This window comes from Drosophila biarmipes, chromosome X (genome assembly GCF_025231255.1).
Source record: "Drosophila biarmipes strain raj3 chromosome X, RU_DBia_V1.1, whole genome shotgun sequence".
Taxonomy (NCBI): Eukaryota; Metazoa; Arthropoda; class Insecta; order Diptera; family Drosophilidae; genus Drosophila; species Drosophila biarmipes.
Genome location: NC_066611.1, coordinates 7,426,942 through 7,450,179, shown reverse-complemented (window position 1 = coordinate 7,450,179; position 23,238 = coordinate 7,426,942). Strand labels below are relative to the sequence as shown.

At 39.0% G+C, this 23,238-nt stretch overlaps 3 protein-coding genes across 4 annotated transcripts in view; 2 read left to right on the top strand and 1 right to left on the bottom strand.

Annotated features, from left to right (window-relative positions):
* The window catches only part of LOC108033607 (high affinity cGMP-specific 3',5'-cyclic phosphodiesterase 9A), a 155,323-nt gene that overhangs the window by 75,283 nt on the left and 56,802 nt on the right, over positions 1–23,238 (top strand). The gene's annotated exons all lie outside the window — the stretch shown is intronic.
* Positions 9,786–13,901, bottom strand: LOC127012513 (circumsporozoite protein-like). 2 transcript variants are annotated; one of them, XM_050890557.1, is made up of 3 exons: positions 13,633–13,901; positions 11,218–13,194; positions 9,786–10,201 (listed from the first exon to the last, which is right to left on the bottom strand). In XM_050890557.1, exons 2-3 carry the CDS (start codon positions 11,652–11,654, stop codon positions 9,826–9,828), a joined length of 813 nt encoding a protein of 270 aa, XP_050746514.1. In that variant the 5' UTR covers positions 11,655–13,194; positions 13,633–13,901; the 3' UTR covers positions 9,786–9,825. The 2 variants fall into 2 exon arrangements, with proteins under 2 accessions (XP_050746514.1, XP_050746513.1); XM_050890556.1 differs by having other exon boundaries at positions 11,218–13,901.
* On the top strand, positions 18,459–20,287 carry LOC127011086 (circumsporozoite protein-like). The gene is made up of 2 exons (XM_050888319.1): positions 18,459–18,895; positions 19,912–20,287. The coding sequence occupies exons 1-2, from the start codon at positions 18,459–18,461 to the stop codon at positions 20,285–20,287; spliced, it is 813 nt and encodes a 270-aa protein (XP_050744276.1).

The window sequence follows — 23,238 nt, the reverse complement described above, 5'->3', positions numbered from 1 at the left end:
ACTATTTCCTACCATATTTAAATGTGTTTATGACAAGTAAAATATCTTTAAATATTACCAAAGCACAGTAAAGTTCAAAAATGTGTAATATAATTTGATTTCTTGGAACAAATAATGTAAAGATTTTAAATTAAAATTTATTTACGTTTGCATTCAAAAAATTTGATTTTGTATGTATATTTTTAATTAAAAAAAAAATTATTATTATTATTAGGCACAAAATTGAAAATTAATGAAGGTTTCCTTACTTTTTCTAAAATGAAAAAAATGTTGGGTGATATTTTGTCGTAGTTCCAGTGCACTTACACACGCACGCGGAAATTAATTGCAATGCACAAACTGCATAAGCTGGAGGGATGGTGGGCGAAAAGGGGGACAGGGGCTGCTGGGGAAAGGACATGTGGCAAGGACATTGTTCGGGACTTAGCTGCAAGCTTAACGTGGCTGAAAGTCCTGATTCGGTCAGCCAGGTAAACAGCTGCGATAACCCAAAGACATTTCATTAGACCATTAACTGTCAACTGCATGTGTCCTCCATGTCCTGCGTGTCCTGTGCGAGCGTCTGTGTGTGCGTCTCTGTATTTCGGGGCTTTCTCTGTGGCGCGGGGCAACTTCCTCCGCCTGACAAATTGATACAAAAAAATATTATTTATTGCCACATCCCAGCCTACTCAACCGCCTCCTCTATTTCAATATCTTTGGAGTGAATCATGGCTCCTGCTCGTTTTTTCCTCCGTCGTCCTTTGTCTGTGCCGGCCTCACATAAAATAACAAATTTGTTCTTTCTTACACCTGAACGATTTCAATGGAAATTCATTTTTGGTTTTTTTGCGCGTGTTCCAGTGTTGCATAATCAAAAAATGCTCTTCAAGTTTCATATTTGCTTTTTGCTTTTTTGTAGACTGGTCCGCTTTTTCCCGCTCAAGTTTCATTCCAAGAAGTATTCCGAAATTAACTTTTTTAAGGGCAAACAAATAATTGGCATATATTTTGCCAATTTACATAAATATAATAAAGTAAGGTCTATTTCATTTACAAATCACTTCTGAAGCTGTCTAAAAGTATGCAGTAAATAATAACGTTGTCTTTGAACTCAACATAAATCGTTGCATACTTTCAGACGCCTTTCTAGGCGATTTCCAAGCATTCTTGTGCAATTTAAATTAACCGAAATCCCTTTATTGTGTTCTCACCAATGAAACATTCTAGTTTACCCTAATTCAAACCAATGCCTTTGCAAGAAGATGTGCTCGATGAGAGGTAAGAGATTATTTGTGAACCTGTAGGGACTCGTAATTGGACTTTGAGCGATTACCAATTTAAACCCGATATCAACAATACCATTGTCTTCGTGGGTAATAAACTGGAAGCAGGGTCAAGTGTATTAGATGGGCTATTCGATACGATCCCATAACAATGCCTTGTATTATGGCCTAAACAATAATTTAAATTGCCAGCAATTTCACTTACACACACGCACTTTGTGTGTGTACTTCGTGCTTGTGTGTGTATGTGGATGGCTGTAACTATGTTGTAACTGCTAACTGTCAAATTGGCTGACAGGGAAAATTGGGCGGAAAATGGGTGGCCGGGCAAGGGAGGGTGCCTTAAAAGCACACACACACACGTAGGTAGGCAAACAAATAGTTTGCTTTTTGTTGACTTGCTTGCTGGCCAAGACGTTGTGCGCCCGCCTGTGTGTCAGCTGCCCTTCCCTGTATCTGTATCTGTGTGAGTGTTTGCCTGTGTTTGTGACTTTTGATTAGGCCGACTGTTTGCTCGGCGGTCACAACGTCCGACTAGCGTCCTTAGCAAATATGTTTTTAACCCCATCCGCAGCTAAGGGCTTCCCTTTCCCCGATTCCTGGCCATTGTTCGATTCGATTCATTGCGTTTCGCAGCTCTAGGAATAACAAAAAACCTTTACCATTTTTGGGTTTATTTAAAAAGTAATTTCAGAAAAAATATGTTGAACAAAATATATAATGAAGTGATAAATATAACAATAAATACAAAAAAATAAATATCACTTTTTTAAGCTATCATTATTACAGTGTCTGTCATAAAAATTGCTTACGTTTTAAAATCACTTTTAAATAAGTCAAAAAGTATGCAACAGTTTAGTATTAATCCAAAAAAAAAATGGACTTATGCAAAAAACACAATTTGTTTTTTATTGCATACTTATGGACACCTTTACAATACATTTTTTAAGGATTCTTAAAACAAGTATTATAAAAAAAACATGAATTTTTTGTAGGTAATATTAAAATATTTACATTTAAAATTAAAAGAAATTTAATTTTGTACACTCTTGTTCAGTGCACAATTATCTGCTAAACTAAACAGTTTCTCAATTGTCGACGGGTTTGCTCGTAGGTTTAGGAACTGGCTTGTCTTGGGGTCCATTTCCGTATCCGGGCTTCGCCAATTTGAATTTTTTTCGTGCAGTTTGTCGCACACACTTTTGGGCCACGTAAAAAGCATATGTGTTTGTGTGTGAGGGCCAGTGTGCTTGACAAATATTGTCTTTATTTTCTGGCTGCTCGACTCAATGCTGTTATTTTATTTTTTCCTCATTTTGGTTCTTTTTTTTTGCATTTTTTGTTGCTGTTGTTTTTCCTGGTTGTTTTTCCTCTTTCCGTGGACATTTCATTTGACTCGCAGTTATCATCATTTGTTTTGTCCGTTGACACCGAGTGCGCGCGTGTGTGCGTGTCCTGATTATTGTTATTTGCACACGTGTGTGCCCGCACACAAACGCAAACTGCTTACCTGTCATCTCCGGCCATCTGTCTTGCACCTCCCCCCTGCCCCTTGACCCTCCAATCACCCCTCCCCCCCTAGAGTGTCCTTTTTTCACCCCGCCCCAGGGACCTTTTGATTAATACTGCTCTTATTTAATTGAAAGTTTGCGAGAAGATTTACTTGAATTAGTTACAAATGCATTCAATACTGAAGGAGCAAATGTGCGAGGAATTTGGGTTAAGGAAAGGATCCTTAAATTAAATGATTCTATAATCATTCCCTATGCATCGAAATTGTCAATGTTTACTTATAGAATTGTAAACCTTGCAAAGCTCTGGTATAATAATAAATGCTGCAAGGATTATCAGTGCATGGCCCAACTTTTGGCTGTTTGTAGTTCTGCAGCTGTTAATTAAATGAGAGAAAAAGGAATGAAAAATTAAATAAACTCATTACGTGGGCTGACGTCCTGCAGGACATTACACTGTCAAAAAGGGGAAACCATACAAAAATATTAAAAAAAAACGAAACTGAAGATAAAAGTGTCTAAAAGTGTGCAATGAAAACAGCGCGACTTACAACAGGATGATAATATTACAATTGTAGCATACTTTTAAAAACCATAGAGATTTTAATTTTTAAATTTTATTTACTGTTTTCTTTTCTTTTTTGCTGTGCACTTGTTTCCCATCCACAAACACACAAGCACACACGTAGGCGACCCCTTATTTCCATATCGTTGGCGGATGTAGATTGAAGTTTTCCAACGCGCTCTTGTTGTTTGCTAAACTTATTTATAGATTGGCCCACAGAGGGCTTTGAGCGTGCCATCAACTTGGCCAGCTTAATGGCAATGGCAATCGTCCTTACGTCAGTTCCCCAGTATTTCAGTCATTCAGTCGGCCAGTTGGTCATTCAGTCAGCCAGCCCGCAAAGCTGGACCAGAGTAATTTGCATATTCACATCCATGGACTGCCTTTGGTCCCTCCCCGTTCCCCGAAATCAAACAAAACGCGTGGCCATAGGTGAGGAATATTGTCACAGGATCTGATGGGTGGAGAGAGCAAACTAGAAGGGCCAGGAGCAGGGAAAATGGAAAAGGAGAACAGAGAAAGTCGGAAGAAAGGTGGGCAGCAGGCAGAGGAGGTTGCCTTTGATTTATCGCCATAATAATCGCCGAGAGGAATCCTTGTGGGTAACATTATTTACAACTATGTTGTCCGGGAATGATGAATGATTCCGAACTAGCACCAAGGTAACCAACACCCCTAGCCATGCGCCGAGTAAAGGAACAAAGGACAAATGCCCAGACCTCATCAGCATTCAAATTCCAAAGCTTAACTTTTTGTCTAAGGCAACGTCTTGTAGCAAAAAAAATATTGAATTAAATTTAAACGACTCTATTCATACGAATAGTTATGGTTTTTTTTTTTTTTTTTTTTTTTTTTTTTTTTTTTTTTTTTTTTTTTTAATTAACATCTTTATTTAATATAATCCAGGAACAGATCTAATTAAAGCCTTTAACCTAAATGTTTTCTTAAGTAAATAATCTCTTAATTATAAATTATAATTAGTTTTCAACTTGGTATATAGGAGTAGATCAAATTACGACTAGTTTCAAGTAAATAATATATTCATATTAGTCTCTTAGGAGCAGCCCAAAATGTCTTCTTTTGAGCCTGCGAATTGGGATAGCCCCCTGTAATCTCCGGGCTAGACGATTACGGTGGGCAGTTAGACGGTCGTTGTACCTGCTTGAGAAGAACGATATTTGGTCTTCAACAAGACTCAGGTTTAGGTCATTGTGAAGCGTTTGGCCGCTAACGAACCACTCACAGCCAGTGATTTGTCTTAATGTTTTGTTCTGGACGGTTTGGAAACGTTTTCGGTGGGACGCAGCCGCCACTCCCCAAATTTGGATTCCATATCTCCAAGTTGGTGCGATGATTTGTTGATAAATGTGCCGCTTGCATCTTAGAGATAATTTGCTTTTCTTGTTTAGCATCCAGAATAATTGGTTCCGCTTTAGGTTGCACATTTTGACGACTCTGGCAATATGTTCTCGGAAGGTTAGGCGTTTGTCCAGTGTGAGGCCTAGGTATTTCGCCTTAGTCGCTTGCTCTATGTCCACATTATTAATGTGGACCACCGGAGTTGTTTTTCGGCGTAACGTAAAGCAAACGTTTACGCATTTGCTTTCGTTGATTTTGATATTGTTCGCCGTGGCCCATTTCTCGAATTCGTTGAGGTAGGTTTGCAGCGTTTGTGAAGACTCGGTCTCACTGTTCGAGGAGCTGAGAAAGCAGACGTCGTCAGCGAAGCTGGCCAGCAGCATTTTGCTGTTGTCGTAGGTCATTTCTTCATAGCTTGGCTTGGGGATGTCTGCTGTAAAGATGGAGTACAGTAGCGGTCCTAAGACGCTTCCTTGGGGAACGCCAGCTGTAATGGCAACATTTGCAGAGATTGCGTCTCTGGACTGGACGCAAAAATCTCTGTTTGTGAGAAACGATCTGATGAGCTCAAACAGGTTGGCTGGCAGCGCTGTTTTGACTTTGGCTAGTAGTCCCGGGATCCAAACTCTATCAAATGCCTGTTGTATGTCAAGAAAGATGCCGTTGCAGTATTCTTTATTGTCGTAGGCCTTCAGGATGTGATTGACTACACGGTGCAATTGCTCAATCGTACTGTGGCCGGCTCTGAATCCGAATTGGTGCATTGGGATAGTATCATTGTCTTCTAGGTGTATTATAAGTCGGGAAGCTATCAGCCTTTCCATTACCTTCGATAAAGAGGGCAGGAGGCTGATAGGCCGGTAGGAGCATGGATCCTGTTCCGGTTTCCCTGGCTTTAGAATCATACTGATTCTAGCACTCTTCCATTTTTTGGGAAAGTATTGCACTCTAAGTATCGCATTGAATATCAATGTGATAAGTAATAGTGCTCTCTTGGGAAGGATTTTAAGTACTGCGTTGCTTATTAGGTCATGACCTGGCGCCTTTCGACTTTTGAGGGTACGTATCATGTTTGAGACTTCTTCCAGACGGATATGTCTTATTGGAGGTGACATCTGGAAAGGGCGCTGTAGTATTTCGTTTATTCTGTTGATATCCTCCTCGGATGCGAAATTAAACGCAGTGAATCTGTCGCCAAGGTGTTCCGCAAATGTTTGTACTTGCTCTTCTAAGGAGCGACACCAGTTACCATTGCTGTTCTTCAGAGGCGTAACTTTCTGTGGCATTCTTTTTACTTTTTTGGTAAAGGACCACATATTAAAAATGGAATCATTAGAATAGTCCATATTGGTCAGCATATGTTCGAATTGCGCATTTTTCAATTCAGCCATGGCAACGTGAAGCTCTCTGGCGCATCTATGCCATTGAGCTTTATCCTCAGGACTGTGCGTTCGAATATAACGTCTTCTCAGTGCTCTCTTACGGACTAGAATCTCTGCAATGTTTGGGTCAATTCTATTCGAGTGGCGTATGAGGGCTCTGCCATGATTGTTTGCAGTGTACACGTTTGCACTCCTCGCCGCATTTGTCACGTTGGTAGTGAAGAGGTCTACAGCGTCGTCAATCTCAGCAGCAGAGTTGAGCTCAATGTTAAGGCGTATCGATCTACATAGTTCTTCCTTGAAAACAGCTACATTTGTGTGTTTGCTAAGAAGTTGTCTACGTTGAGTGCATTGTATGGCTTCTGTTTTTAATGTAGTGATGAGAGATAGGTGGTCCGATTCAAGGTCCCAGCTGTCTCTGATGCTTAGCTTGTCGTGTGGAATGTTGCGATAAATTGCAAAGTCTAAACAGGATGGTCTTCGATTTACTGCGCTTGGATAGTATGTTGGTGCTCCAGTCGCCAGGATGTTGGCGTTAATTGAGATGGCGCTTGCGGCAAGTAAGTTACCTCGGTGACAGGTGATCGCAGAACCCCACCATGGATGTTTGGCGTTCCAGTCTCCGCTGATAAATGATCTTGGGAAGTTGAAGTTAGCGAATATGTCATCAAATTCTGATTGAGTCCAGCTGAAGTTCGGAGGGCAATAGATTGATCCGATGAATATTTGTCCTATACATGTTTGGATTCTGGCACCCACGATTTGGACTTTAGCATGGACGATTGGCTCGATGGGAAAGTGATTGATCTTTTTGTTAACCAGGATTGCAGCTCCACCCCTGTGGCTGCCGTCAGGTAGATTTGAAGTGTAGACTTCATATCCAAATAGTTGAAGGTTGGATGTCTTCGTTTCAGTGAGAAGGAGAATGTCAATATTCTCTCTCTCCGCAAGGTGGCCGATTTCCGTCATTTTGCCGGCAGCACCTCGCGTGTTCCAGGTGAGAATTTTTATTTGGGACATTGTGTAAGTTGCGCGTTAATTGCAACCAGCATCTTCAGCATCTGGGCTTGCATGGCGTATAGACCCTCGATAGCTTTTGAGAGCGATGCAACTGCCATTTCTAGTTTAGATTCTTGTGCATTTTGCTGTTGTGACACATCTGGGAAAAAGTGCGCATGATTTTTTGCACCGTAGTGATGTTGCTGTTGAATGGCGTCCTGTAGCCTATTTGTTAGGTTTCCTGGTCGTTTGTTTTGTTTTTCCGTGATTGGATTTGCATTTCTGGCTATTTGAGCATAAGAAACTCCATTTTCATAATGTTTGGGTGTAGAGTTATTGTTTATGCTCACTTTTGGGGTTTTCTGTACATTTTCGTTCATTTTGAGCAATTTTTGATAGGATTTGCAGCCACGGAAGTTAGCTGGGTGATTTTCACCACAGTGAGTGCAAGTTGCTGGTGCTTCTTTGCTTCTGGGACAATCTGATGATTTATGGTAGTCACCGCAAGAGACACAGATAAAAGGTCTGTAGCAATATCTTGCAGTATGACCAAACGATTGGCATCTCCGACATTGCACTATGTCTTGTGCTTTTCTGGCTACTTCAAAACGGACGCGTTGGCGACATAGAGATCGTAGTTGGAGTATATCTTTGTTATTTAGATTCTTTTCTACATTAATGAAGAAGAGGTTCATCTGTTCACCGCTCTTGTTGCTTTTTGGGTTATATATTGATAGAACTTTATGCCCCTGTCTGAGTAATTCCTCTTTGATTTTATGATGGAGCTGTGAATGGTGTAATCCTCGCACAACAACTCTGAATGGTTTCTCGTCTTTCAATTGATAGCAATGGAATTCAATTTTCAGGGAACTTAGTTGTCGTACTACAGCCCTGTAGGTGTTTGCGTCTTTGGTGTAGATTCTGTGAGTGGAGCCCACAGAGGATTTGATTTCAACATTTTCAAGATTTGTAACTTCCTCGATAGCGATAAGAAGTTCGTTCACGTTTGTCACGTCCATAAGAACGATTGGTGGTGGTTTTGGACTACCAGTAGAAGCAGATTTTACCGTAGATGAATCAGTTTTACTTTGTACGTTTGCGTTCTTGTTATGTGCATTGCTGTCTTTAGCCTTAGAAGCGGTGTGAGAACGGTAAGCCGCTGCTGCAGCGCTAGTCGATGGTTCGTCCACACTATTGCAGTCCATCTCATCGTCATCAACTGATAGTGTTTCGAACCTGTTTGCTGACACAGGGTCACTGGGTTCTAAATTTCTAATATCGGCACGTTTTCGTTGACTTATTGGTGAGTTCGATGACCCCTTCCTCTTCTGGCTCTGGATTTTTTGCCATCTGGGTGAATCCGGTAGAGGGGGGAAGTCTATAGAAGTGCTTAATGCTTTAGGAGGCATAGGCGTTGAGCACATGCCACTGCATATGCTGGGTGATGATGTAGTGTTGGTATATATTGGACTGTGAGTTGTTGTCAGAGTACTGGTGATACAGGCTGCATTACTGCTTGATACTGCTATACCATATGAGTTAAGCTTGCCGCTAGTGGCCAGATTTTTTGCCAGGGTTAACTCTCCTGGAATCACCTCGTCCATGACGGCTTTTCTCAGAGCTTCGCCCAGAAGCATTGTTTCTCTGGTATTTGCCATTTCTCTCGATTTTATGCAAAGTCGAATGTAAGTCAATCACTGCTTTTATTGCCCCTCTTGTACGGCTGCGCGCAGTGTGAGGGGAACAGCGGTGCCCTAGCGGGCACAAATGCAGTCTTGTCGCACTACACTTATGTTGTTGTTGTTGTCCCACTGCCGACACTGCGCTAGACAGCGTCCGAATTTTTATGATCTGTGCTATTATTAGCACACGAAGAATAGATAACAAAATAATAACGCGTAAGCACGCACTTTGTTTTTTTTTTTTTTTTTTTTTTTTTTTTTTTTTTTTTTTTTTTTTTTTTTTTTTTTTTTTTTTTTTTTTTGATGCCTATAATTACATTTTACAGTGATTTCAAAATCACTACTCTAAAATATTATTAAGCCGTTTTTTACGCATTTTGGAAATTTTAGAATTATATTTTTTAATTTTAGTTTTTGAGAGATTTCCCCCTTTGGAAATGGAAAGCTTAATAATATTTTTTTAAAGGCGTTAAACTTAAGTACATATTTATTTTTGGTATCCCAATATTTATATATTTTAAATTCTTTTCAAAGTGTATAATTATTCAAAATTTAGGTACATAAGCATTCCTTTCTTTGCTATCTAAACAATTATTTATATTAAATTTTTTTTAAATAGATTTTCAATGTATTTTTTTATTTTAAATGTTTGGCTTTCATTTTTTTTTTAATTTTAGGTTATTTTTTATTTTTCCATGTATTTCTGAGTTATATGGTCTAAAAACAAAAATATTATATTTAGCCTAAGGCCCTTATTGATTTTAGTAAACAAAAAATTAATTTATAGTTCTAGTTTTCGCAAAAATTACTCATACGACTCGTATGCAAGTTGGAATTGAATCAAATAAAATCGTTACTTGAAAAGAAAAGTAAAAAACATTTTTTAATTACACCTAGTTTAAAATAAACTGCTGGTCGAAAGTAAACCTTTAAACCTTTTTTCTCAAGAAATATATTTTGGAATGCCTTAAATTTCCATAAAAGTGTCTGACCTGTCTTTAATTTTAGCTTGGAATGCTCTCCAAACAGGCAATGATTTTTCTTTCAGTGCAGCAGCGCTACTCACCCGCAGGGCTTGCAGTGCGTCATGTGCAGATCCCAGTTGAGGTGGAAGTTGAACATGCGCAACTTGGCCACCGCCCGCTGTCGCAGCGAGATGTCCGGCGGTCCTCCAGCTCCAGATCCGGCCGCTCCTCCTCCAGCTCCACCTCCTCCTCCTCCCGCCGAAGTGGATGCCTGTCCGGCACCAGATCCTCCAGATGGTCCCAGGGCCGCGGCGCGCTGGGGATTCGGGTACATCATCACCGTGCCGCTGGGCGCCGAAGTGGCGAACAGACGCCGCGAGGAGCCGCCTCCTCCGCCGGAAACGCCCCCGCCATGATGGTGACTGGGGCGATAGTGCTGGTGCTCCTTCAGGGTGTAGAAGCCGCCCGAGGAACTGCAATGGAAAGCGAGTCAAGGCCTCGTTAGTATCTCCGCTCGGAACGCCCTCAGCCAACCGACATTGAATGGCATTGTCTTGTGAGAACATTGAGAATAAAGAATGCTACTCTATAGTACTTATAAGGGGTGCTAGAGAAATCACTAGAGTTCTGAATACCTACACTTAAAGAGGTGCCCAAAAGAGTGCTGTGGAAAATAGTGCTTTGTCTCTGTGCCTTTGATTCGCCGGACTTCCGGACTCAAATAAATATCGTGGCATACTTTTAGACATCTTTATAAGTGGTTTAAAACTCTGAGAGATTGCGTTGAAATCACTTTAAAATGTTATAGCAAGTGTTAAGAAGTTTGAAGTTAACAAAGTATAGTGTTATTTTTCAATGATTTTTTGGGCTGTAACAAATATTTTTGTATATTTTTAGACACCTAAAAAAATTTTAAGTGATTAAGTGATAAAATTTAACGTTTTGTCTCTTTTTTTTTTTTTTTTTTTTTTTTTTAATTAACATCTTTATTTAATATAATCCAGGAACAGATCTAATTAAAGCCTTTAACCTAAATGTTTTCTTAAGTAAATAATCTCTTAATTATAAATTATAATTAGTTTTCAACTTGGTATATAGGAGTAGATCAAATTACGACTAGTTTCAAGTAAATAATATATTCATATTAGTCTCTTAGGAGCAGCCCAAAATGTCTTCTTTTGAGCCTGCGAACGTTTTGTCTCTGGTAATAAAAAACTACACAAATGGTACTGAAAAGTAGGCAAACATTTATAGAACTATTGAATTTAAAATATAATTGTAGCATACTTTTAGAAACCTATATGAAAACTTTGTCTTTTATTTAAGTTTAATTGTAATCTAGCATATTATAACTTTTTAAAATTGTGCCTGAAATTAGCAAACACTTTTTATAAAAAAAATTAACGAAATATTTATTGTAGCATGCCTTTGGACACCTCGATGAATATTAATATTTTGTTAAGTTTAAATAAAAGGTATTTCAACTTACGACATATTATCGCCGCCGGGATCCCCGACGCAACTGGTGACTGCTCCCATTCCGCCTCCGCGTCGAGGTCGACTCTTCCGCCTGCGTCGTCTGCGGCGCTCCGAGGATGCGGTACGTGTCTGCAGGACATGCTGGCTCAGGGACTTGTTGCAACCGCCGCCACTGCTGGCCAGGCGTCTGCCCGTGGCATTGCTGCCGCCGGTGGCGCCAATTCCTGATCCGCCACCACCGCTGGGCAATCCCTGCACGGCGACCACCAGCTGACCATCGCCAAAGCCACCCGCCGAACTAATCGTATCCGTGGATTGGGGTGTGGCTGCAGTGGCTCCTGTGCCGGCACCACCACCGGCGATTGCCTCGCCACCTGACGGCTGCTGTGACTGTGATTTGGATGTGTTGCGCAAACTGTGATTCACTTTTCGCCACATGCGCTCCATCTTGAACAATCCGCTGGATTTCTTGTGCAATTGCTATGTGGACTTGTTGAAACTGATTGGTGAAATCTCTTTGTTAGCTTATTATAGTTTCCATTACTCTATTCGCTGTGCCGCAACAAATAGTTTACTATTTAATTACTATCGGGGGTCTCTCTTAGTCAATGAGATATACAATCCATCTTGTAGAATCTGCTAGATTTGCAATGGTGGTTCGTTGTTGAATAATTGGTGAGTTGTTTAAAATGATTGTTGAATATCTTTGCTGTCTTATCAAATGTTTGGTATATTTTTAGTAAATTTTTATTTTACCAAAAATTGTATAGTTGTTAAATTATAATCAATTTACTTTTCATAATTTGTCTTCTCAAATCGTTTATAACACTACTTGTTAGTTTGTTAATATTTGTTGTAGGCCCAACATTAATTATCGTTAATGGATTTGTGCGTTTTGTGAATTTTTGCTAAACATATAAATACTTGTACAAATTTGTGATTTTACGTGAAATGATTAGCGTATTTTGTAGGTATTTTGGTTATGCATATATATTAACACTCTCGTTAACTTGGTTTAAGTAAACTTATGGAAGCCGTAGATCTAAGATACTGTCGTTTTGCGTAGCCCACAACATTAATTAAAAGTTAAGCATTCTTAGTTGTTTTTAAAATGTGCGAGTTTTCGTTAGTTGTTTGCCATTCATATGAACTAAGCCTATAGATTTAATATTGATGATTTTGGTAAGCACATTGTTTTAGTTTTTGGAATGTTTTTTACGTTTTAGCAAATGCCGGGAAGGTTTCTGTATTCCTATAACAGCTAGTTGTTAACCTTTTCGTTGTCGAAGTTGTTGATTTTCTGTAGTTATTGTTGTAATGTTAAGTTTATAATTTAGATGTTGTCAAAGGTTTTTCTGGGAGAACTGATTGTATAAAAACTCTTACTTTCTGCACTAATGTTGTAAGTTTTGGTTGTTTTGTTTGTTTCGTTTGTTGTTGGATATCGTTGTCAATTGTTGTTGAAGATTGTTATACTTGGCAGTTGTTGTTAGTTGGTATTTCTGGAGATTGTTCTGTAGATTGTTGTTCTTGTATGTGATTACCTTAAACTTTTGCTATAGTTTTATTTTGTGGGCTGTTGTTGTTCGTTGTGGTTGGTTGTTGTTGCGTGGGTTGTTCCTTTGGGTTGTTTTCTTGGTTGTTCCTTTTCCTAAGGGAAATTCAAGCTAGCTACAAGGGTTGGCCACTTTCCATCGTCTTTTTAGCTTTCTTCCTGTCTTCAGGGGTTTTCTATTCCTCTCAGCTGTTGTTGTTGTTAACTTATTGTTTGTAGGCGGCAGTGTTTAGTTGTTGCTGCGGTAGTTGTTGTTGCTGTTGCTCGATTGGATTTCATCTTGGTTTACCTTGGATTTGGATCTCATACAAACATACACAAAAGGACACTCATTCGATTATACAAAAAAGCTACTCAGCAGGAACTATGCATTGTTGTTGTTGTTATTCGATTGTTGCTGTAGTTGTTGCGGTTGTTGGTTGTTGTTGTTGTCTGCGAATAGCGGAAGTGGAAAACAAAGAGCATGAATTTGAGTGTGGGACTTCACATCTATGCATATGTATGTGTGTGTGTGTGTGCTAGCCTGTTTGAGTTCCTGATTGTGTGTAATTGTGTGGGTGAGTGGCCTGCACTTTTAGGTTAAGCACGCGCTTCACTCATTTCCCCGTTTTTTTTTTATTTGTTTTATTTGTTGCCTAAGCCGCTCTATTTCAGCCCCTCTGTTGCTGTTGTTGTTTTTCACATTGCACTTGTGAATGAATGACGAATTTTTTCCACCGCCTCTCACTCTCTCCTTCTCGTCCTATCTCTCTCTCGCTCATTGGCCGACTCTCTCATTTTCTCTTGCTCATTCAAAAGATTTGCGTTTTTTTTTATCCCCGTTATCAGCACACACTTTATGAACTTTCTGTAACGACACTTTTTCTTCACCTTCAACATTTAATTTTTCGCACACAATTTGTGTAATTTTGCGTTAGTTATTTGCCAAGCAGCGTGGAAAACACACTTATTAGCCACTGCGAATTCCACAACTACAGCGCAGTTGTTGTCTCGTTGTCAGGTTGTTGCTGTAGTTGTTGTTGTTCTCGTTGTTGCTGCCGCTGTTACCGTTAGCGCCTGGCTGGCTGCTGGCACGTTGAGTCAACATCATTTCAGTTCACCCGAAAAAAAGCCGAAAAAAACAGGGACACTGTCTCTCCGCACAGTGGGACCCATTGGGTGATTGTACTTACAAGTGTGAACAAAAAATACATAAAAGGAAATTATATTAGATTTAAAATAAAATGAAAAGAAGTAACATAAATTAAGTTATAATTAGTGTTGATTTAAACTTTTTGTTTTTGGACATTAAAATTAGGATAAGGGTATAAGTATTGCCTACTTATCAAAGGCAACTCATCAAAAATTTAAAATTTACAATGAATTTTAGCATTGTTTTTAATAGATTTTAGTTTTCTGTTCTCAAGGAATGCCAACATTGCGTATGAGTTACATACTTACGGATCGGGACCAAATTAAATTTACTTGGTAAATTTGAGAGAGAAATTTAAAGCTAACCAAGATATTAACTATCTAAAATTTTTTTGCAAATATTGCAATAATTATTGTCATTCATTCGACAAAATGGCAGTGAAAATTTAGTTTAGCAATATTACTTATACGACACGTGGGTACATTTTAGAGAAAAATCAATTTAAAATTATTGGGCAATAGATTTTTTAGATTAATACGTGTCTCAGATATAATTCAAATTTCTGATTAATTTTTTAAAACAAAAGCATAGCGCTTTAAATCAGATTATTTTTTAAGAGTAAATTTTTGTTTTCATTGGCTTTTTTTATTTTCCAATCAATTGACATTAAATATATTTGGAACGCGAAGCTAAATAGTTTGAATTTCTATTGAATTTGAAGAAGATTTTATCTAAATTTCATTTCTATTTTTTCAGTAGAGACTACCAAATCGCCATCTGTTGTTTTTTTTTTATAAAGTAAATACTTATAAAGCGCCCTCTTTCGGTGTAGTGTATATAAAACCATCGATAAATTAAGCAAAAAGATAACTAAAGAATTCCCTTTGTTTAATTAATTCTTATTTAATTTAAATTAAGTTCTCTTTCGAAGCTGTTTTTATCTTTATGGAAAGTAAGGCTTTTATCGTCAGCATCTACCACCATAGCGCCCTCTATTGGCTGTGGTGCGAAGCGATTCATCGATAAGGCAAGTGAAATAACAGTACTTCGTTTGGGGAACACACAACAGATGTCGCCTTGCTGCGCACTTCCAGCCAACGAGAGAGCTCTCTTTCTCCGGCTCCGCCTCTCTCTTCAGCCGGGCTCCAATGTTTACATTTTAACGAGCTGAAATCCAAGCGGTGGAGCCTTCGTTTCGGCTTCGGCTGTGGGTCCGCCTTCGGCCGGGCTCCTCGTGTCCTCGGCTCTCAGCTGCTGGCGCTGCCTTCACAGCCGCTGCTTTTGCCACAGTGGCTACGTTATTTGTGCGTGCGCGTTGCCAATAAACGGGCAGCGGCCTCTGCTCTCGTGTGATAAAGAAAATGTGGATTCCTGGGGACTCCGATTGATCGTTTATCGTTAGTCGTTAACCGTTGGCCAATTAAGCAGTGTGTGTGTTTTCCCATTTTCAACCGGTATTTAAATTTCGCTTTGGAGCGCCTGTATGCGGGTGTGTGTTTTTGTGCGCTGGCCCCAAAATGTAGGCAACAAAAAGTATCAAAACGGCTAAGCAGGCAAGACAGCTTCCTCTCGCTCTCTCTTTCGCTCTCGCGCTCTCTGTGTGTGTGTGTGTGTGTGTGTGGATTCCTCTGCAGCGCAATGTGTTGGTATTATACACAGGACACGGTTACACACACAGACACGGCCACGGGACTGGATACCGTAACTTGCCTTGCGCCCACGCACGACCACATCCACATCCTGTAGCGGCAAGAGCGCACTCTCTCCAGTTCTCGCTCTCTCTTCCGCCATCCCACTTTCAGGCTCTCCGGCTTGCACAGTGGGATATTAGTTGGTTTTCTAAAAATAAACACCGATTTAAAATTATTGTTAAAGGCACCTTGGGCAATATTAAACCAAAACATATTTTATTATAATTTGTTTCCCCTGTTAACGCTTCTTCACATTAAAGGCTTAGATTTTGTTAAAAAATAAGATAGTTTTTGTCCTTTTAGCTTTGGAAATTTATATGCATATTATTTTTTTTCCGTTTCAAAATTATAAAAAAATACATTTTTTGTACATCAATATATATGTATATCTTATTTAAATATCTTTAAAAAGTCATTTTCCTATCTCGTTATGTATATAAAACGTAGTTATATTTTTGGAGCCTTATCCTAATTTTAATGTCCAAAAACAAAAAGTTTAAATCAACACTAATTATAACTTAATTTATGTTACTTCTTTTCATTTTATTTTAAATCTAATATAATTTCCTTTTATGTATTTTTTGTTCACACTTGTAAGTACAATCACCCAATGGGTCCCACTGTGCGGAGAGACAGTGTCCCTGTTTTTTTCGGCTTTTTTTCGGGTGAACTGAAATGATGTTGACTCAACGTGCCAGCAGCCAGCCAGGCGCTAACGGTAACAGCGGCAGCAACAACGAGAACAACAACAACTACAGCAACAACCTGACAACGAGACAACAACTGCGCTGTAGTTGTGGAATTCGCAGTGGCTAATAAGTGTGTTTTCCACGCTGCTTGGCAAATAACTAACGCAAAATTACACAAATTGTGTGCGAAAAATTAAATGTTGAAGGTGAAGAAAAAGTGTCGTTACAGAAAGTTCATAAAGTGTGTGCTGATAACGGGGATAAAAAAAAACGCAAATCTTTTGAATGAGCAAGAGAAAATGAGAGAGTCGGCCAATGAGCGAGAGAGAGATAGGACGAGAAGGAGAGAGTGAGAGGCGGTGGAAAAAATTCGTCATTCATTCACAAGTGCAATGTGAAAAACAACAACAGCAACAGAGGGGCTGAAATAGAGCGGCTTAGGCAACAAATAAAACAAATAAAAAAAAAACGGGGAAATGAGTGAAGCGCGTGCTTAACCTAAAAGTGCAGGCCACTCACCCACACAATTACACACAATCAGGAACTCAAACAGGCTAGCACACACACACACACATACATATGCATAGATGTGAAGTCCCACACTCAAATTCATGCTCTTTGTTTTCCACTTCCGCTATTCGCAGACAACAACAACAACCAACAACCGCAACAACTACAGCAACAATCGAATAACAACAACAACAATGCATAGTTCCTGCTGAGTAGCTTTTTTGTATAATCGAATGAGTGTCCTTTTGTGTATGTTTGTATGAGATCCAAATCCAAGGTAAACCAAGATGAAATCCAATCGAGCAACAGCAACAACAACTACCGCAGCAACAACTAAACACTGCCGCCTACAAACAATAAGTTAACAACAACAACAGCTGAGAGGAATAGAAAACCCCTGAAGACAGGAAGAAAGCTAAAAAGACGATGGAAAGTGGCCAACCCTTGTAGCTAGCTTGAATTTCCCTTAGGAAAAGGAACAACCAAGAAAACAACCCAAAGGAACAACCCACGCAACAACAACCAACCACAACGAACAACAACAGCCCACAAAATAAAACTATAGCAAAAGTTTAAGGTAATCACATACAAGAACAACAATCTACAGAACAATCTCCAGAAATACCAACTAACAACAACTGCCAAGTATAACAATCTTCAACAACAATTGACAACGATATCCAACAACAAACGAAACAAACAAAACAACCAAAACTTACAACATTAGTGCAGAAAGTAAGAGTTTTTATACAATCAGTTCTCCCAGAAAAACCTTTGACAACATCTAAATTATAAACTTAACATTACAACAATAACTACAGAAAATCAACAACTTCGACAACGAAAAGGTTAACAACTAGCTGTTATAGGAATACAGAAACCTTCCCGGCATTTGCTAAAACGTAAAAAACATTCCAAAAACTAAAACAATGTGCTTACCAAAATCATCAATATTAAATCTATAGGCTTAGTTCATATGAATGGCAAACAACTAACGAAAACTCGCACATTTTAAAAACAACTAAGAATGCTTAACTTTTAATTAATGTTGTGGGCTACGCAAAACGACAGTATCTTAGATCTACGGCTTCCATAAGTTTACTTAAACCAAGTTAACGAGAGTGTTAATATATATGCATAACCAAAATACCTACAAAATACGCTAATCATTTCACGTAAAATCACAAATTTGTACAAGTATTTATATGTTTAGCAAAAATTCACAAAACGCACAAATCCATTAACGATAATTAATGTTGGGCCTACAACAAATATTAACAAACTAACAAGTAGTGTTATAAACGATTTGAGAAGACAAATTATGAAAAGTAAATTGATTATAATTTAACAACTATACAATTTTTGGTAAAATAAAAATTTACTAAAAATATACCAAACATTTGATAAGACAGCAAAGATATTCAACAATCATTTTAAACAACTCACCAATTATTCAACAACGAACCACCATTGCAAATCTAGCAGATTCTACAAGATGGATTGTATATCTCATTGACTAAGAGAGACCCCCGATAGTAATTAAATAGTAAACTATTTGTTGCGGCACAGCGAATAGAGTAATGGAAACTATAATAAGCTAACAAAGAGATTTCACCAATCAGTTTCAACAAGTCCACATAGCAATTGCACAAGAAATCCAGCGGATTGTTCAAGATGGAGCGCATGTGGCGAAAAGTGAATCACAGTTTGCGCAACACATCCAAATCACAGTCACAGCAGCCGTCAGGTGGCGAGGCAATCGCCGGTGGTGGTGCCGGCACAGGAGCCACTGCAGCCACACCCCAATCCACGGATACGATTAGTTCGGCGGGTGGCTTTGGCGATGGTCAGCTGGTGGTCGCCGTGCAGGGATTGCCCAGCGGTGGTGGCGGATCAGGAATTGGCGCCACCGGCGGCAGCAATGCCACGGGCAGACGCCTGGCCAGCAGTGGCGGCGGTTGCAACAAGTCCCTGAGCCAGCATGTCCTGCAGACACGTACCGCATCCTCGGAGCGCCGCAGACGACGCAGGCGGAAGAGTCGACCTCGACGCGGAGGCGGAATGGGAGCAGTCACCAGTTGCGTCGGGGATCCCGGCGGCGATAATATGTCGTAAGTTGAAATACCTTTTATTTAAACTTAACAAAATATTAATATTCATCGAGGTGTCCAAAGGCATGCTACAATAAATATTTCGTTAATTTTTTTTATAAAAAGTGTTTGCTAATTTCAGGCACAATTTTAAAAAGTTATAATATGCTAGATTACAATTAAACTTAAATAAAAGACAAAGTTTTCATATAGGTTTCTAAAAGTATGCTACAATTATATTTTAAATTCAATAGTTCTATAAATGTTTGCCTACTTTTCAGTACCATTTGTGTAGTTTTTTATTACCAGAGACAAAACGTTCGCAGGCTCAAAAGAAGACATTTTGGGCTGCTCCTAAGAGACTAATATGAATATATTATTTACTTGAAACTAGTCGTAATTTGATCTACTCCTATATACCAAGTTGAAAACTAATTATAATTTATAATTAAGAGATTATTTACTTAAGAAAACATTTAGGTTAAAGGCTTTAATTAGATCTGTTCCTGGATTATATTAAATAAAGATGTTAATTAAAAAAAAAAAAAAAAAAAAAAAAAAGAGACAAAACGTTAAATTTTATCACTTAATCACTTAAAATTTTTTTAGGTGTCTAAAAATATACAAAAATATTTGTTACAGCCCAAAAAATCATTGAAAAATAACACTATACTTTGTTAACTTCAAACTTCTTAACACTTGCTATAACATTTTAAAGTGATTTCAACGCAATCTCTCAGAGTTTTAAACCACTTATAAAGATGTCTAAAAGTATGCCACGATATTTATTTGAGTCCGGAAGTCCGGCGAATCAAAGGCACAGAGACAAAGCACTATTTTCCACAGCACTCTTTTGGGCACCTCTTTAAGTGTAGGTATTCAGAACTCTAGTGATTTCTCTAGCACCCCTTATAAGTACTATAGAGTAGCATTCTTTATTCTCAATGTTCTCACAAGACAATGCCATTCAATGTCGGTTGGCTGAGGGCGTTCCGAGCGGAGATACTAACGAGGCCTTGACTCGCTTTCCATTGCAGTTCCTCGGGCGGCTTCTACACCCTGAAGGAGCACCAGCACTATCGCCCCAGTCACCATCATGGCGGGGGCGTTTCCGGCGGAGGAGGCGGCTCCTCGCGGCGTCTGTTCGCCACTTCGGCGCCCAGCGGCACGGTGATGATGTACCCGAATCCCCAGCGCGCCGCGGCCCTGGGACCATCTGGAGGATCTGGTGCCGGACAGGCATCCACTTCGGCGGGAGGAGGAGGAGGTGGAGCTGGAGGAGGAGCGGCCGGATCTGGAGCTGGAGGACCGCCGGACATCTCGCTGCGACAGCGGGCGGTGGCCAAGTTGCGCATGTTCAACTTCCACCTCAACTGGGATCTGCACATGACGCACTGCAAGCCCTGCGGGTGAGTAGCGCTGCTGCACTGAAAGAAAAATCATTGCCTGTTTGGAGAGCATTCCAAGCTAAAATTAAAGACAGGTCAGACACTTTTATGGAAATTTAAGGCATTCCAAAATATATTTCTTGAGAAAAAAGGTTTAAAGGTTTACTTTCGACCAGCAGTTTATTTTAAACTAGGTGTAATTAAAAAATGTTTTTTACTTTTCTTTTCAAGTAACGATTTTATTTGATTCAATTCCAACTTGCATACGAGTCGTATGAGTAATTTTTGCGAAAACTAGAACTATAAATTAATTTTTTGTTTACTAAAATCAATAAGGGCCTTAGGCTAAATATAATATTTTTGTTTTTAGACCATATAACTCAGAAATACATGGAAAAATAAAAAATAACCTAAAATTAAAAAAAAAATGAAAGCCAAACATTTAAAATAAAAAAATACATTGAAAATCTATTTAAAAAAAATTTAATATAAATAATTGTTTAGATAGCAAAGAAAGGAATGCTTATGTACCTAAATTTTGAATAATTATACACTTTGAAAAGAATTTAAAATATATAAATATTGGGATACCAAAAATAAATATGTACTTAAGTTTAACGCCTTTAAAAAAATATTATTAAGCTTTCCATTTCCAAAGGGGGAAATCTCTCAAAAACTAAAATTAAAAAATATAATTCTAAAATTTCCAAAATGCGTAAAAAACGGCTTAATAATATTTTAGAGTAGTGATTTTGAAATCACTGTAAAATGTAATTATAGGCATCAAAAAAAAAAAAAAAAAAAAAAAAAAAAAAAAAAAAAAAAAAAAAAAAAAAAAAAAAAAAAAAAAAAAAACAAAGTGCGTGCTTACGCGTTATTATTTTGTTATCTATTCTTCGTGTGCTAATAATAGCACAGATCATAAAAATTCGGACGCTGTCTAGCGCAGTGTCGGCAGTGGGACAACAACAACAACATAAGTGTAGTGCGACAAGACTGCATTTGTGCCCGCTAGGGCACCGCTGTTCCCCTCACACTGCGCGCAGCCGTACAAGAGGGGCAATAAAAGCAGTGATTGACTTACATTCGACTTTGCATAAAATCGAGAGAAATGGCAAATACCAGAGAAACAATGCTTCTGGGCGAAGCTCTGAGAAAAGCCGTCATGGACGAGGTGATTCCAGGAGAGTTAACCCTGGCAAAAAATCTGGCCACTAGCGGCAAGCTTAACTCATATGGTATAGCAGTATCAAGCAGTAATGCAGCCTGTATCACCAGTACTCTGACAACAACTCACAGTCCAATATATACCAACACTACATCATCACCCAGCATATGCAGTGGCATGTGCTCAACGCCTATGCCTCCTAAAGCATTAAGCACTTCTATAGACTTCCCCCCTCTACCGGATTCACCCAGATGGCAAAAAATCCAGAGCCAGAAGAGGAAGGGGTCATCGAACTCACCAATAAGTCAACGAAAACGTGCCGATATTAGAAATTTAGAACCCAGTGACCCTGTGTCAGCAAACAGGTTCGAAACACTATCAGTTGATGACGATGAGATGGACTGCAATAGTGTGGACGAACCATCGACTAGCGCTGCAGCAGCGGCTTACCGTTCTCACACCGCTTCTAAGGCTAAAGACAGCAATGCACATAACAAGAACGCAAACGTACAAAGTAAAACTGATTCATCTACGGTAAAATCTGCTTCTACTGGTAGTCCAAAACCACCACCAATCGTTCTTATGGACGTGACAAACGTGAACGAACTTCTTATCGCTATCGAGGAAGTTACAAATCTTGAAAATGTTGAAATCAAATCCTCTGTGGGCTCCACTCACAGAATCTACACCAAAGACGCAAACACCTACAGGGCTGTAGTACGACAACTAAGTTCCCTGAAAATTGAATTCCATTGCTATCAATTGAAAGACGAGAAACCATTCAGAGTTGTTGTGCGAGGATTACACCATTCACAGCTCCATCATAAAATCAAAGAGGAATTACTCAGACAGGGGCATAAAGTTCTATCAATATATAACCCAAAAAGCAACAAGAGCGGTGAACAGATGAACCTCTTCTTCATTAATGTAGAAAAGAATCTAAATAACAAAGATATACTCCAACTACGATCTCTATGTCGCCAACGCGTCCGTTTTGAAGTAGCCAGAAAAGCACAAGACATAGTGCAATGTCGGAGATGCCAATCGTTTGGTCATACTGCAAGATATTGCTACAGACCTTTTATCTGTGTCTCTTGCGGTGACTACCATAAATCATCAGATTGTCCCAGAAGCAAAGAAGCACCAGCAACTTGCACTCACTGTGGTGAAAATCACCCAGCTAACTTCCGTGGCTGCAAATCCTATCAAAAATTGCTCAAAATGAACGAAAATGTACAGAAAACCCCAAAAGTGAGCATAAACAATAACTCTACACCCAAACATTATGAAAATGGAGTTTCTTATGCTCAAATAGCCAGAAATGCAAATCCAATCACGGAAAAACAAAACAAACGACCAGGAAACCTAACAAATAGGCTACAGGACGCCATTCAACAGCAACATCACTACGGTGCAAAAAATCATGCGCACTTTTTCCCAGATGTGTCACAACAGCAAAATGCACAAGAATCTAAACTAGAAATGGCAGTTGCATCGCTCTCAAAAGCTATCGAGTTATGGTTTTGAAATCAATTTTGTACTTAAGTTTCAGGTGCCTAAAAGTAGGCAATATAATCTGTTTTATTTTTGAATACTTCTGGACACCCAAACCGGCACTCAAAAGTGATTCCAACTTAACTGATTTAAATATTTTTTAGTAAACAAAAAACAAATTAAAAAGAGAGAAACATACCTACAAAAAAGCTTAAACGCAACTGTGCTAATTTCAGCTGAAACAAAAATGCAATTTAGATAAAGCTGATTGCTTTCGCATCACTTATTTGTTCAGCATTTTGATTATAACTTCT